General features: G+C 39.7%; 3 protein-coding genes across 6 annotated transcripts; all 3 read right to left on the bottom strand.

Annotated features, from left to right (window-relative positions):
• LOC109719215 (peroxidase 5-like) lies at positions 148 to 1,510 on the bottom strand. Its single transcript, XM_020245762.1, has 2 exons — positions 1,255 to 1,510; positions 148 to 992 (listed from the first exon to the last, which is right to left on the bottom strand). Exons 1-2 carry the CDS (start codon positions 1,480 to 1,482, stop codon positions 210 to 212), a joined length of 1,011 nt encoding a protein of 336 aa, XP_020101351.1. The 5' UTR covers positions 1,483 to 1,510; the 3' UTR covers positions 148 to 209.
• Positions 4,452 to 5,213, bottom strand: LOC109719028 (ubiquitin-40S ribosomal protein S27a-1). Its single transcript, XM_020245519.1, has one exon. The coding sequence runs from the start codon at positions 5,107 to 5,109 to the stop codon at positions 4,639 to 4,641; it is 471 nt and encodes a 156-aa protein (XP_020101108.1). The 5' UTR covers positions 5,110 to 5,213; the 3' UTR covers positions 4,452 to 4,638.
• On the bottom strand, positions 6,849 to 12,066 carry LOC109719082. Of its 4 annotated transcripts, none has more exons than XM_020245604.1 (8): positions 11,733 to 12,066; positions 9,811 to 9,844; positions 8,969 to 9,199; positions 8,620 to 8,709; positions 7,961 to 8,026; positions 7,770 to 7,861; positions 7,196 to 7,243; positions 6,849 to 7,117 (listed from the first exon to the last, which is right to left on the bottom strand). In XM_020245604.1, exons 1-8 carry the CDS (start codon positions 11,852 to 11,854, stop codon positions 7,000 to 7,002), a joined length of 801 nt encoding a protein of 266 aa, XP_020101193.1. In that variant the 5' UTR covers positions 11,855 to 12,066; the 3' UTR covers positions 6,849 to 6,999. The 4 variants fall into 4 exon arrangements, with proteins under 4 accessions (XP_020101193.1, XP_020101191.1, XP_020101192.1 ...); XM_020245602.1 differs by lacking the exon at positions 11,733 to 12,066 and adding an exon at positions 10,894 to 11,308; XM_020245603.1 differs by lacking the exon at positions 11,733 to 12,066 and adding an exon at positions 10,894 to 11,161 and having other exon boundaries at positions 9,791 to 9,844.

Here is a 13,322-nt window from a genome sequence, read left to right as displayed (position 1 = left end):
ATCATATTCTGTTCCGACGATTGTTGCTGTTATGATTTATAGTATCAGAGAGGAGAAAAGATAAAAAGCACTTTTAGATTTTTTTTTATTTTTTTACCGTATAAATGTAGTGCTTTTAGCTACCGCATTATTAATCATTCAAGAAAGTACCACAACAGAGATTTGCAATAGAAACATACAATTCAACAAACAATTTCACACAACTGCGGCTAACCATTCACCGCCCTACAATCCTTCCTCACCTCTCCTTCCTCTCCAGTGAGCACTTCTATGGATCCCATCCTCACCATCGCCGCCGCGAACTCCTCCTTCCACCGCCACGGCTCCGCGGCATGCACTGCCACCAGCGCCGCTGTCACCGGGCCGCTGACCAGCGCCTGGTCCGACCCCAGCAGCCCCCTCCCAGCCATCAGGTTCATGTAGTACCTCACGTCCAGCCGGTCTGACGCTTTCGAGTCCAGCGGCACAGTGGGGTCGGTCCGTGCCGTGTCAGTCCCCGACGACGGGGGACAATTCGCCTTCAGAAGGCTCGCGAAGCTCCGGTCCAATGCGGGGTCTTGCGCGTGCGTGGCGTTGAAGCCGTAGAGCCGGTGGGCGAAGGACGAGCAATGCGAGACGCCGACGGAGTGTGCGCCGGAGAGCGCCACTAGGTGTTCGACGGCGAGCCCCTTAGAGGAGAAGATTTGGATGAGCTGGTCAAGAGTGGAGTTTGGGAGGGGGAGGTTTGGGAGGACTTCGGATTCTCGGGAGACTGCGCCGTCGCGGCGGCCCGCGGGGACGGCGTACTCGGGGCCACCAGCCAGGCAGGCGCTGTCGCGGGCCGCGAAGGCGATAATGTCGGCACAGGAGACGGTCTGCGGGCAGTGGGACTCGAGCCGGGCCTTAGCTTCGTCGACTACTTCGTAGCCGCGGAGGCTCGGGGTGTTGGCGGGGCTCAGCTTTTCCGTCCGGTTCGTTGCGGTCGGGTCGAGAAGGATAGACGCATCGCAGCCCTGCCGATCACGCGGCACGCAGTTCCAGTTAGTTATTAAACAAAATCACTTTGACAGCTTTTTGCTGCAGCAAAAGCAGAATATCTGAGTTTCGGTAATGCCTCTTTCTGAGCAATACTGTTCGAAGAAGCATTAGTTTTGAATTCGCTCGACTTAAAAAGCAATTCATACTCATTCTACATCGAAATAGAGATAAAATTCAAAAGCAATAAACGCGCGCAAGTCGATCGGAAGAGAGAAAGTAGAAGCTGATCTATGTTACCCTAACAAAGCAGTCATGGAAGTGCATCCTTATCAGCGCGGGGGCCAAACCGCGATCCCTGTCCACCGCTCTCGTCACCGTCCGCCTGACGATCTTCTCCGCCATCGGGCACGTCAGGCGGTAGTAATCGACTTCTAATGCCGCCACCGTCGGCGAAAACAGCTGGTGTACAACAAGAAAGAGTGTGATCACAAACCATAGTGCATGAACATGATACTTATGCATCATTTTAGAGAGAGAGAGAGAGATATATATATATAAATACATATGTTATGAGAGGATGAAGAGAGTTGAAGTGGAATTTATAAGAATCAATTTGGTGATGAATGGATTGTAAGCAACTGTTGAAATTGATTGGGTGAATTTCATTTATTGACTAGTTCATGCATTGTGGGGATTGAGTGGGCAGTGAATGTTTCTTAAACTTCTTTGTTATGGGTGAGACAAAGTTTATGGGGGGTTGGGAAAAAAAAGTGAATGCTTTGTATTGTTTGGATTGATCATGTTTTCTCAATTGAAAGACCAAGTCATTGTTTGTAACTTTGTTTTATTTTAAAGTTTGAGTTGAGCAAATTGAACCCTCTTTTCCAAATCTTGGTTTTAAAGTATAAATTGACGAGAGTAAGGGTTCTACCCTAGGGCCAGCTCGTGTTCGGCTCGAAATTGAGACCAGTTGGGATAATCCAGCTCCAGCTCATTTTAGGTTTGAAATTAATTGTAGCTTGTACGAAACGGCTTGAATAAAACTTCAATGAAATGTTAATACTAACTATAACTAGATAACATTTTTCGAAGTACAATACGAGTGCAGATTCTTTGCAAATCCGAGGTGCTGATCCTACATTTCATCTGAAATGTAGGTGCAAATCAAATGTTGATGGTGATCTTGAGCTTTGCCGAGCAATGAGGATAGATGTGCGAGGTTTTATGCGCTCCGGATATGCAAAGAATCTGTACTCGTAGTGTCGAATTCAAACGCAAGTTAAGCAAGAAAATGATTCTACTCTTTGCGATTCTCTCAATCCAAAGGAAGCATAACTCGAACTTCACGATATACAAGTCTTAAGTTCGGTGTTCATCGCCAACGAAATGAAAAATTCGCCATTATTGTGTTCAAGAAAAGCTGTTTGTTTTCTCCCTTTCTAAAAGTTGTGGATGATTCTAAGCACGGAGTTAGATTACCAATTCCCAGAAGTTCTTGTTTTTGGGGGGGTATTCACACACAATGAAAACAATTTTCGACCAACGACAACACTGCGACGAGGAAAAGCACCACATCTTCAAAACCCTACAATTTCGAGCTCGCCGTAGTTCTCGCGAGACCAAGGCCTATTTCGATGATGCTGTTCTAACAGAACTTAGTTTTACACTTTCAGAAGTATTTTTCGATCTGTCCATCGTTCATGCTAGAAATATAAAATTGCAGCGACAACCGCCGCAATTTTACAGCAGAAGCAAAGAGATTGAAAATGCTTCTGGACTTTTTTTTTTTGACTCTTCCGAAAGTATAAAATTAAATGCTTTTAGGAACACATTATCAACTAGTCCTCATACAACAACAACAGCAACAGCAACAGCAACAGCAAAAACAAAAACTTTCGAAATTCCAACTCCAAATAATGCACAAGCAAAGGAATTCAAACCACCAAATCAATTTACTCCGACGATTAGTTCCAAATCAGAACCCTCAGAATAAACCAAATGAACCGATCATCAAGACCTCATTCAATCCCCATCTCTATAGCAAAATAGTTTTTGATCGCATCTTATCATGTGATTCTTTTTACTCTAGGCCGAAGGCGAATTATAGTTACATTGCCATCAGCAAGCAACAAAAATGCATTTGAAGAGATAGACAATAAAATTAATGAAGAGGCCGCATGCAAAGAGCGACTTGAGAAGCAAGCTTACAAGCGAAAGATCATAAAAATTGAATCTTAAAATAGGGGTGTTCGGAAACAAGATCGACCATTCAGATCAAGACAATCATTCAAAATTCACAAGGTTTGGATCAGAACCAACATCACCCAACAAGACAACTCTAATTTGCATTACCAATCAAAGGAAGAACAGAAAATCCTTTTTCCCACTTTGTATCTCCATCTCATGGCTCTCCTATTATAACATGCAGTGATGGGCGAAAAACGCATAACCCCTCTGAATGGTTAGCAATATTCTATTAAAAAAACATCCAAATATGAAACTGTATAAGGAGTCGGAAGCTGTGCATCCAACTCAAACTTTTCAATTCAGGCCATCAAACAAACTAGTCACTTTTCTGATTTAGGACCTGTTCAGCAGAGCGAAGTCGACCAAGTGATGTCTAAATGGTGCTTTAAGGGAAGAAATATTTTAACAAAAAATCATGACAAACAGAGCTTTCTGCTGCAGCAGAAGCTCCAATTCTGTTTGTCAAATGCTCTACCAGAGACTGCTGCTGCGGGCCTGTTCACCAGAGTGTCGTTGATGAAGTGATGTCTAAATAGTGCTTTCAGAAGAAATATTTTACTAAATTATGCGATCGTGACAAATAGAGCTTTCCACTACAGCAGAAGCTCCAAAATTTTCTCTTTGCTGAATGCTCAACTAGAGACTGCTGCTGCTGCAGGCCTGTTTAGCAGAGTGCAGTAGTGGCCGAAGTGATGTCGAAATGGCGATATAAGGAGAAACATTATTCTAAAATCTCAGATCATGAGAAATGGTGCTTTCCGCTACAGCAGAAGCTCCAAAAATTTCTCTTTGCTAAATGCTCAACTAGAGACTGCTGCTGCTGCTGCAGGCCTGTTTAGCAGAGTGTAGTTGGCGAAGTAATGTCTAAATAGTGCTCTCCTACTAAGGAGATATATTATTCTAAAATATCCGCTTTCCGCTACTGCAGAAGCTTTAAAATTTTCTCTTTGCTGAGTGTCTACTAGAGACTGCTGCTGCTGGCGGAAGCAGACACAAGAACAGGGCCAAGCAGGCTCTTGATGGTCTTGGAATGTAAATACATCTCCATCTCCAATTTAAGAATTTTCTATGAGTAATACTTTATATGAAACTTTTGTTCCTAAGAAATTGTCCATTCCCTCACATCTCCATCTCCATTCGTGTATGAGATCATCAAGACAGAGATACATGCTCAGAATCAACGACAAATCCACCATCAACATCAAAAAACACAACATAGATATTGAAAATCAATTTTTTAACGATGATACATGTTCAAAAATCAAAATGAGTCTTCATAATTATCTCGAATTCTTAATATCCGACGAACAAAATTTAACATTAACCATGAAACAACCGAAAACCCTACCTTTCATTGAATTGCAATAATGTTCCCAGAAACTCAAAAACAACCCAAATTTCTCCTCAAAAAAGGATTTTGTTTTCTTTTTTAAATTACTCACCTTGGTTCTGGTAGACGTAGGTAAGGCCACACTTGCCGCAGTAGTGGCGATCGAAATGGTTCGCCATGAACGTCCCAGCGCCGCACTCGGCGTTGGGGCACTCCTTCCTGAGGCGCGTGACCTTCCCCGTGGCGTCGTCGACCTTGTAGAACTGGAGCACGGCGAGCTTCACCTTCTTCTTCTTGTGCTTGATCTTCTTGGGCTTGGTGTAGGTCTTCTTCTTGCGCTTCTTCGCCCCGCCGCGGAGGCGGAGGACGAGGTGGAGCGTCGACTCCTTCTGGATGTTGTAGTCCGCTAGGGTTCTCCCGTCCTCGAGCTGCTTCCCCGCGAAGATGAGGCGCTGCTGATCCGGGGGGATCCCCTCCTTGTCCTGGATCTTCGCCTTCACGTTGTCGATCGTGTCCGAGGACTCCACCTCCAGGGTGATCGTCTTCCCCGTTAGGGTTTTCACGAAGATCTGCATCTTCGCTGCGCCGGCGCCGCCGAAGGGCCCGAGCTACGGCTAGGGTTAGGGTTCAGGAGTGGAAGGGGAAGGTGACGGCTAGGGTTAGGGTTCGGAGTATCGAGCGGGGAAGGTATTTAAAGGAGCGAACAACGGTGTGGTGTCTCGCGGAATAAATGATCGGGTTAGGAACCGATTGATCTCAACCGTTCGTTTCCAGGAATCAGTTGAGATGTAGTGTGGATTGGTTCGTTATTGTAACACCCGCGAGACATTGGACCGCAACCTCCAGTCCAGGGCTTTTTTTGCATTTAGACCCCTGGCAAATTTTTATTTTAAAAATTGCCCTGTCAAAATTTAATTTGCAAAAATGGCCCTGGGCCTGCCACGCATGCGCAACGTCAGCGCCACGCGGGCAGGGCTGGGCCGTGTGTTAAGTTGAACACGGTGAACCATTCACCGTCTTCAAACACGGTGAATGGTTCACCGTGTTTAGTACGTATTTTTCGCTACGTATTTTTTATATATTAAAAAGTGGAATAAAGAGTAGGGATGTTACGTATTTTTTATATATTAAAAAGTGGAATAAAGAGTAGGGATGTCAATAGGTATGGATATCCGAAATATTATCCAAATTCAAACCCGAATAAATTATATATNTTATATATTGTATAAATAAACAAAAATAAATTACGTATATATATATATATATAATTTATTCGGGTTTGGATTCGGATAATATTTCGGATATCCATATCTATTGACATCCCTACTCCTTATTCCACTTTTCAATATACAAAAATAACGTACTAAACACGGTGAACCATTCACCGTGTTTAGACACGGTGAATGATTCACCGTTTTCAACTTAATACCCTGCCCCAGCACTGTCTGAGTGGCGCTGACGTGGCGCTTGCGTGGCAGGGACAAGACCATTTTTGTAATTTTAATTTTGATAGGGCTATTTTTAAAATAAAAATTGCTCAGGGGCTATTTGCAAAAAAAGCCCTCCAGTCCATTTTGCGTGCACCTGGTGTATGAGCACATCTCGTGATATATATACAAAATATTTCGAAATATCTATATATTAATTTTTGTAATGTTAATTGAATGCTATGAATGAGGCACAATTATGGCCTTTTAGATGCTACAGATTATATCTATCTGATAATTTATCAGTAAAATTTTAGAATATAGGTGATAATTTCTCTCTGCTGTAAAATATAGTGTTGCTCAATCAGACGCAATTTGAGCTATTGTCTAAAGTCTATAATTTTACTTTTAGAATTCAGAATCTCACTTCAATTTTCGTCGTATTAAAAAAAAACTACTACAGATTCTTAGGTTTACTGAATTTACCAAAAAGTTTTTAAGTTTTCATAATTCCTAAAGTTTTAATTTTTTTTAAATTTTTAATAGTAATAAAAATTGACAAAGTAAGAACACAACATGAACCATTGGATAAAGAGGTGTAAGATTTGTTAGTGAACCTAACATCAACTTTAATTTTGATCGTAAAAGCTTTAGTTTCCTTGTTTCATGGAAATAGCGAAAAGACGATAAACCGTCTAAATCATAATAGCGTTAAGATCGTACTGCAATTGATCATGAAATGATTAAAACATTGCTCTTTGACAACTTAAGCTTTGGAGACGAACAATTATACTTATCCCGGAAATTAAAAAAAAAAAAACTCGTTTTCAAATCAAACATAGCTTAAAAGAAGAAATTAGCAAATCCATGTATAAAGGAGACTCCCATCCAAACAGCAACCAAAACTATGATTAATAATAAGTAAACAAAAGGAAAAGATGTATACAACAAAATAATTCTAAATAAATGTGCGAAAAATTCACTGCACAATTAATATAGTTAATGTAACACGACGAAACGCGGATGCGTACCGCAAAGTTAACATGGCCTAATGTAGGCTTGGGGGAAGAACTTAGAGAGAAATGATACTTTGGCTTTTACAATCACTGCGTACAATCCGAAGCACGGGATGTGTATCAATGCCAAGCTCAGATACCTGTGACGTTGTCGTCGTCGACTATCAAGCTTTTGTTAATGTAAGGGAAAGGTTAAGACGAAAGGAACTGACACTTACCACATCGGCGCCCAAGGGGTCGAAAGCTCGAGGAAAGGATAAGGCCACCTGAAAAGGAGTCATTTAATCAGTTCATATGTCACATTGTAATGCATGGAGCAAGTTTATCTTAACTATATAATATGTGATATAATTCCGCATTTAGTTTCGATGGTAATCTTTGTCGATTCATGTCTCTACAAAAGAGGCGTGTCAATTTGTAATTTGATTCCTCTTCTTTTTCTTGTTTGTTTCAGAGTTATATATACTCAAGGGAAGACACAGAAAGCAACATCATTGTTTATGTAGTGCCTGTTTTGCCTGACTGAAACTTTTGGAGAAGTGTTGTCTGAGTAAAGATATTGTAGGAGCAGTTGTAGAAGCTATTTCAGTTAAAACTTCCCAACAGTTGCCGGCTGCAGCAGAAGCAGAAGCTTCAAATTGGAGCTTTTGCCTTGGAGCAGAAGGTTATTTCAACTTTTTGTCACAGGACAAGCTCCAGATTCTTGCTAAATGCCTAGATAACGCTTACGGGAGTAGCAGAGCGGTTTAATAAGCTAGGGCAAGCAAGCATGAAGGAACATAAAATGCTCACCATGAAAAGCCACAAGCATGGAGGACCCACTGAAAGGCGACATATACGCAGCTCCAGAGAACAAAATACGAAATGCGAAACCATGGAAATGGCTGCGAGGAAAAAAAAAAAAAAAAAGAAGTTTCAACTCGCTGGCTCTAAATTAGAAAGGATTGAGGAATAGCAGTATCGCTAGAATAAGAGCCACCTACCATGCTATTGAGGGCAGTGTCGAGGAGGAGGAACACAGCATTCACGCTGTGCATGCACCCCATCAACTGCCAATAAAAGTTCAGCAATCGTCAAGAGATAAGAAGAGATACGATCATGATAAAGATATCCGAGCATGACTATGACAAAAAAACCTAGGAAAAATGCTTGTAAATTTAACCATAACTTGTTAGGGTAAAAGTAAAAACAAAAAGTCATGGATCGTTAAGTGCGTAGAAAACAATATGTTACACACACAGATCATGATAAAGGTAAGTTTGAGAAGTTTGGCTAAATTAACGGACTAGTAGTGCATCACACAGAAAGTTTTGGGTAAAAACAAAGAAAAAGAATCAATAATAGTCATATGCACTGCCCCAATTATATCAATTTTGTGGACACATACTTATGGTGACACTTCATCAAGAATCAGGGAATTATATTATTAAAAATTGGAATTAGCCAATACAAGAGTAGTATACAAGAGATTACAATGAGGAATTAAGGATAGAAGCGGATGGAAATGTTATAAAAGTTATAGACATTCTAATATTTCCAAAGAAAGAACTTCACAATTATAAGTTAGCACATGCATGTAAGCTCGGAAGAAAACACCAAGCTTTAAGCATCTAACAAAAAGATTATTCAAGTAGATACCAACCAGGTCGAGGCTAAAATGTTCGACCGACAAAAATGGTACAAGTAGGCCCCAAAACACAATGTCTGTCAACACAACGGCACCTGCACTCGTCTGTTCGAGAAAAGGAATCAGCATATGTTGTATCAATCAATGAAGGGTTTACAACATAAGTTGTATTAATCAACTAAAAGTTTACAACAGATGGGTTATCGATCTTACACGAACTAAATATGAACAATATAAGAAAAATCTAACGCTGACAGTAATCTATACTCTCTATAAAATCTAAAACTTAATCAAAATTGAAGAAAGATACGAATTGAAGAGCTATTTTTGTGATTTAACAATTTACAAATCCTGATAAAATAACCTGATAGGTGATTTGCATGAGATTTTCCAATATTCCAGCCTTTTGCTCTATATCTCCTTGCCCATAAGAGCTTCCAAATCTGATAGCTTTTCCATTTGAATTGGTTTCCGGATTCACGGTTGAATCTATGTTCTCTTCAACATCCCTTTTAAGAAGTCCTCTGTTTTCTACATGTGCAGTGAAATGCTTTGAATAACTCCAGCAGCCACGGGCAGACACAAAGGTGGCAATCTACACACAAGCGAGGGACTATCACGCTGACAAAAATAAAAAGTCCAACAGATGATATGAGTATGCATTTAACTTCTTCGAAGAAAGAGAAATTTGCAGAGCTATAGGTGCATAAAGTCCTTCCTTTGCTCAATGAAGAGGAAGAACTGCTTGCTCACATATCGTGCTCTTAAAAAAAAGTTTTTCTTTGAGATTAAAAGGCAAGTGTTAATTACAAATTTAGTCCTTGAAGATTGATCCGAACTTAGTTGCCGCTCCGACTTCAATTTAAACAATAGTTAAGTTTGTTTTCCAAACCAACAACATCCCTCAGTCTATCGTCAAAAAAAAAATCCACCTCAGCATCATAGCAGATGTCGCTAGCATAGCATTTTTCAACGCCAGCCTACATAGCAGTCATAACTCAGAACAAACTTTAGAGACCAAATTGTAAAATTCGAAACCCTAAGGAGGTAATTAAACTCGGTGTCAAGTTTCAAAAACTAAATTTGTAACTAACCCAAAAGGCAAAAGTTTTACATAGGTAAGCAGGAGAAAACATGAATCATGCATATGCTAATGAACCAAGTGAATAGTATTGCTTTGTCGTACAAAGAGGGAGCAGCACGGACCAGAAAATAGATGATGACTAATGTAAAGGTCCACCTGCAGATAGTTTGTAGAGAGAAGAATAGTTCAGATCACTTGCTCTTAACTGTAGATCGCATTGGTAACAATGTCACAACCTTTGAAACTCTGTAGCTATAAGCAATTACATAACACATCAGCATAAGAAGAGTTAGCTACATGAAAATTTTCCTTTTGATGAGAAAGTTCTTGTTTCTATAATTGTTCGACAAAGCATTGTACCTTAAAATCACAAAAGGAAATTAGAAGGCACATTGCTAGGGCGTTCGCCACCAAAGCCGAGACGAATGAAGCACATAATAAAGAAGTGAAAAGGCAATAACGGATTTTGGGAACTTATGTGTATGTGCTGTTTCGATAAAGCTACTTGAAGAAGCACTAAATACTGCTTCATCACAATCATTCCAATAGCTTCCGACTACAGCAAAAACCAAAAGCTTGAAATTAAAGCTTCCACTTTTTGGTCAACTACAAACTCGAAATGGTCCACGAACTCTAACAAACTAGCACCAACATTGTAGAATTACAGAGATATGGAGTTCCATATAGTTGTTGTAAGTACAACCATCCAATGCTTTCCGAATAATATGAGGTCGCACATGTATCTTCGTAGCAATCTTAAATTTGATATGAAGGGTATGTTTCGATGTCCGAACAAGTTATCTAGTCATCTATTCTACAGTAAAGCATTCCACCTAAGAGATGATTTTTCGCATTCTGAGAAAGTAACTTGCTGGCCCAGCGTATACTATGCTGTCGTAGACATCTAATCATATCCCATACAAATTGATACAATTGTTGTTGAAAAAGAAGAAAAGAGACTTGCCGAACAACATGTTGATGCCTTCGAAACATCATTCAAACCATATACAATCATGATTTTTCAAAATAATAAATCCGACGCTACAATGTGACTTATCTGAGTATGAGATGCCATATACTATGATTTAATCACACTCCTCGTCTACAATTCCATCAAGTATCACATATCAGAAGAAGAAGAACCCTAATTACATCCGAAGATTATAACAATGGTGAATCGGGGGGTGGGGATCTGAGCATCTTACTGCGTGTAGAAGTAGAAGGCGAAGGCGCCGTCGAGGAGAACCATCTCGAGGAGCAACCAACACAACACGAAGAGGGCGAGGCCCCTTAGGGCTAGGAGCCATAGAGGGCTCATCCTCTTGCAACTCGGGATCCATAGATCGCGGGGTTTGAGGGGGTCGAACCTAACCCTAGAAATCGCGGCCGCCGAAGCCGCGGCGGGGGCCGCGAGGATCACGAAGCAGATCGGGACCTCCCACCGCGCCCAGGTAGGGAGCTCCGCCGGAGCTCCGCCATCCATTGCCGCCTCCGGCGGCCGCCGGAACCCTAGTTTCTCTCGCCGGAGACGGAGACGAGGAGCTTGCTATGCGTACTTTAGAATGTACCCAGCTAACATTTTTGTGTGCTTATTTACGTCTACAGGGAAAGGAAATACGTCTACTCCAGTAGAGTTGACTTTCTTTATTTATTAAAATAAAAAATTTACAAAACTTATTTAAACTGTGGATTTTTTTTTTTTGAATCCAATGTCTAATTTTTTTGCATTTTAAATTCTTACTATTTAATTTTTAATTTATTTGATTCGAGCAATACTTTAATTTTAAAATTTAAACTATTTAATTATTATTTTAATTAATTTATAGTTACGAGAACTAATGAAGTATACTAACTATATATATAAATACAAACGACACATTTTAAATTTTGAGTTCAGAGTACCGTTGATCGGCTGAAATCAAATTTTCGCACCTTACGGAGTACCAGTAGCCTCCTCGTGCGGTTCTAACTACAAATGGTTGAATTTAGATTTTGTATACGGTTACAACTATAGTACAAACTACATATAAGTGAGTCAGCGTACTCAGTGTAGTAGAACATGATGCTCCATCCGTACATCCGAACGTCCCAAGCCAATGTCCCCGCCATCGCGGTCGCCGTGGCGGCACGAACCCCGAGGAGCCACCGTCGCATCCCCTTCTCCATTCCCGCCGATTTTGCCTCGGCTGCCGAATTCGCGGCGCGCAACGGCCCACAGGGCGGCGGCGGCGGCACCGACCACGGCGGAGAAGCAGGGGAGGTTGTATAGGAGGAGGAGAGCTTCCATTGAAGCCAAACACACACACACACACACACACACACTCTCTCTCTCTCTCTATCTCTCTCTCTCTCTCTCTATCTTTCTCTCTCTACCTCTCTTTCATATGTGTTCCAAAAGGACCAAAGATGAGTGATGATGTGATGAGAATAATAATAATAATATGGTTGATTATTGAAACCCCATAGTCCTTTTTGGCTCTAAATTGTTGCATGGACCGGGTCTATAGATTTTAAAAAGCATACAGAATTTATCTGCCCTACAGATCATTTTGATTCGACTCGGTCGAGGGCACATCGACTTTAAAATTTAAGCTAATTACTTGAGTAGATTTATAGTTGCAAAACTTACATGAAATATACTACTGGTGTAGTCAAATTTAAAGTCAAAGTGTAGTTAACTGACTCGAATCGAAAAAATTGAAAGAATGAGTAATAGAATCAAAATTTTGAAAAGTTCTATACACTTTTATCTTGAATTTATTTAGTAATTATTGTCATCAAGTCATATAAATATAGAGCCGATATAGTAGCAGTGTGATTGATAAATCGCTAATAATAAAGATGTCGTATTACTTTTACATCAACGATGTGTTAAAATTTAGTCAACTAACTTGGTTCGTAAAATTTATCTACAATATTTCAAACAGTTTGATTACAAAGTTAAAATCAATTAAAATTTGAAAAACAAAATATCACGTCTCTCGTAGTAGTTAATTTGAGGAATTTAAAAGTGTGATTTACCCTTTTAAATTTTAAGATCTTTAGTTTTTTTTTTTTTTTTGTATTTAGGTGGTCTATAGTCTATAGACCGCGGTCCATGCAGTAATCTCTCGTACGTTGGTTTGTAATCTTGTGGATCACGTGGGGATATTTTAGAAAAAGAGCGTTACATATATAGTGAAAAAAATATAATAAAAAAATATGTTTTTTTTTTAAAAAAAATAATATTACGCTGTGTATAATTTGATTACCATGCAATATGTGCAATCCTACTGAGAATTGGAAAAAAAAAAACATATATATTTTTGTATATATATATATATATATATATATATATATATATATATAGGAGCTAAAATATTATTGATAATATAGAAATAGTATATATTATAATTTTTTTGACTATTAAATGTCTAGGATTAAGTAGAGATTAGTGAAATAATAATAATTTAAGGACGAAAAAATTAAGGGAAAACTTCAAAACCCCCCCTGTGGTTTCGTGCATTCTCACTTTGCTACCCTGTGGTTTAAAACGTATCAATTTGCCTCCTGTGGTTTCGTTTTTATCTTTTTGTTATCAATTTTATTATTTTTTTTTTTTAAATCAGTGACAAAGTTAAAATTAAAGGATACT

This window comes from Ananas comosus, linkage group 13 (assembly GCF_001540865.1).
Source record: "Ananas comosus cultivar F153 linkage group 13, ASM154086v1, whole genome shotgun sequence".
NCBI lineage: Eukaryota > Viridiplantae > Streptophyta > Magnoliopsida > Poales > Bromeliaceae > Ananas > Ananas comosus.
Note: the sequence above shows the minus strand (reverse complement) of the source record. Positions and strands in the feature narration are given on the sequence as shown.